At 45.4% G+C, this 1,458-nt stretch overlaps 1 protein-coding gene across 1 annotated transcript; it reads left to right on the top strand.

Moving 5' to 3' along the window:
- Nucleotides 1-232: 232 nt before the first annotated feature.
- On the top strand, nt 233-1,158 carry F5147DRAFT_660184 (uncharacterized protein; the record flags this gene model as incomplete). Its single annotated transcript, XM_041434656.1, has 4 exons — nt 233-290; nt 346-398; nt 453-780; nt 896-1,158. The coding sequence occupies 4 exons, from the start codon at nt 233-235 to the stop codon at nt 1,156-1,158; spliced, it is 702 nt and encodes a 233-aa protein (XP_041284409.1).
- Nucleotides 1,159-1,458: the final 300 nt, after the last annotated feature.

The raw sequence follows: 1,458 nt of genomic DNA, 5'->3' as shown, positions 1-1,458 counted from the left end.
ATGGGTGTGTCCACTCCTTTATTCATACTGACAAGCACATCAATCTAGCTTGTTTGACAGGTACACAAAACCTCATTGAATCACCTATTCCGTTTGATCTGCGGTTTCTCAATCATTGATCTGGATGCCCTGCATTTGGATGAAGAATTGCTTTTGGTTCTGAAGTTGTCTACTGAGCTGAGGAGCCTACGACGAGAATTACTCAAAGGTTTTCATACAAAGTTCCACAATAATGTGGATCCAGATACCCAAGGTTGTCGCACATGCTATGATCAACCTGAGGATTCCAAGTGTGTCAGGTATTGGACGGTTGAGCCTGGTCATCACTTTGAATTCCATGGAAAGGTCATCACACCTATCAGGCCAATGATCCAGATCGACTTCCTTCCATAGGCAAGGTAAGTATCTTGATGTTGATGTTTTATGTCTGCCTTTAACTCTTTCATATGTAGGGCTGTGCATCCAAACCAACTATGTTCCTCTATGACCTGGGTCTGAGAAAGATCTCACGCCGTGCAGATGTACTGGAACGTTGTGGTCGGGACGTGACCCTGTTGGTTGATATCAGCTCACCCAGTACCATATTGGCGGGAGTTTCTTTTGACACATTTTCTCATGTGGACCTTCAGAAGATCCGTTGCGATGCCTCTGCTGCAAAGGAAACCAAATCCATCAAACGTGGCAGCCAGTTCAGCCGATTTGAATGGGGTAGGATGCATCCAGTTGGTTCCAGGAAGCCCGCTGGGGGAAGACCTGGAGACACCTATACGAGCTATGCCGGTATGGAGGTTACAGATACAGCCCCATATTAAGTTGCTCTTTGCTCATGCCACTGTATGTTCTTAATGTCTTTCAATCTTTATTCCCAAATGACCCCTGAAATCCTAGGATGTAGAAAGGATGGTGGCTGCAATCACACCGTTACATCCTCATGCAGCCAAGGAGCTTCGAGAGTTGTCTTCTGAAGTCAATTCTTTGGGGGGCATAGGCGCAACTGCATATTACTGTTGGAACTTTGTGGCACCGCAGCATATGGACCGTGATGCCACTTGGACCATATCCCTGCAGACCTGCAAAGAGGCACCAGCAGATGAGTTCAACTTCGTCATGATGGACCTTGGCTGCTATGTGGAAACAGCTGAAAATGCCCTGTGGTAAGTAAGTCCAGACAGCTGGAGTTGAGTTACTACTCAAGAACATCAGGTGGTTTCAAGGTTATCACACACATGGCACAGTAATTCCCCGGTTATCATCCATGTTATCCAACAGAAATTTATCACAAGGAATAGGAGTTACTTTACCCAGAACTTCATTGCAGGCTGCCCAAAAACAAAGCTTGGCACGTGCCGCATTTGAAGCCTTGGCTCAAAAATGGCATGTAGATAATTGAAACACTTCATCATTACTGTACAACAACACACAATGGCTGTATGATTTTACTTTGGTCTTATAAGGAGG

This window comes from Suillus discolor (assembly GCF_016758755.1).
Source record: "Suillus discolor strain FC423 chromosome Unknown F5147scaffold_276, whole genome shotgun sequence".
Taxonomy (NCBI): domain Eukaryota; kingdom Fungi; phylum Basidiomycota; class Agaricomycetes; order Boletales; family Suillaceae; genus Suillus; species Suillus discolor.
The sequence above is the reverse complement of the archived record's forward strand: the minus strand, read 5'-3'. Positions and strand labels throughout refer to the sequence as shown.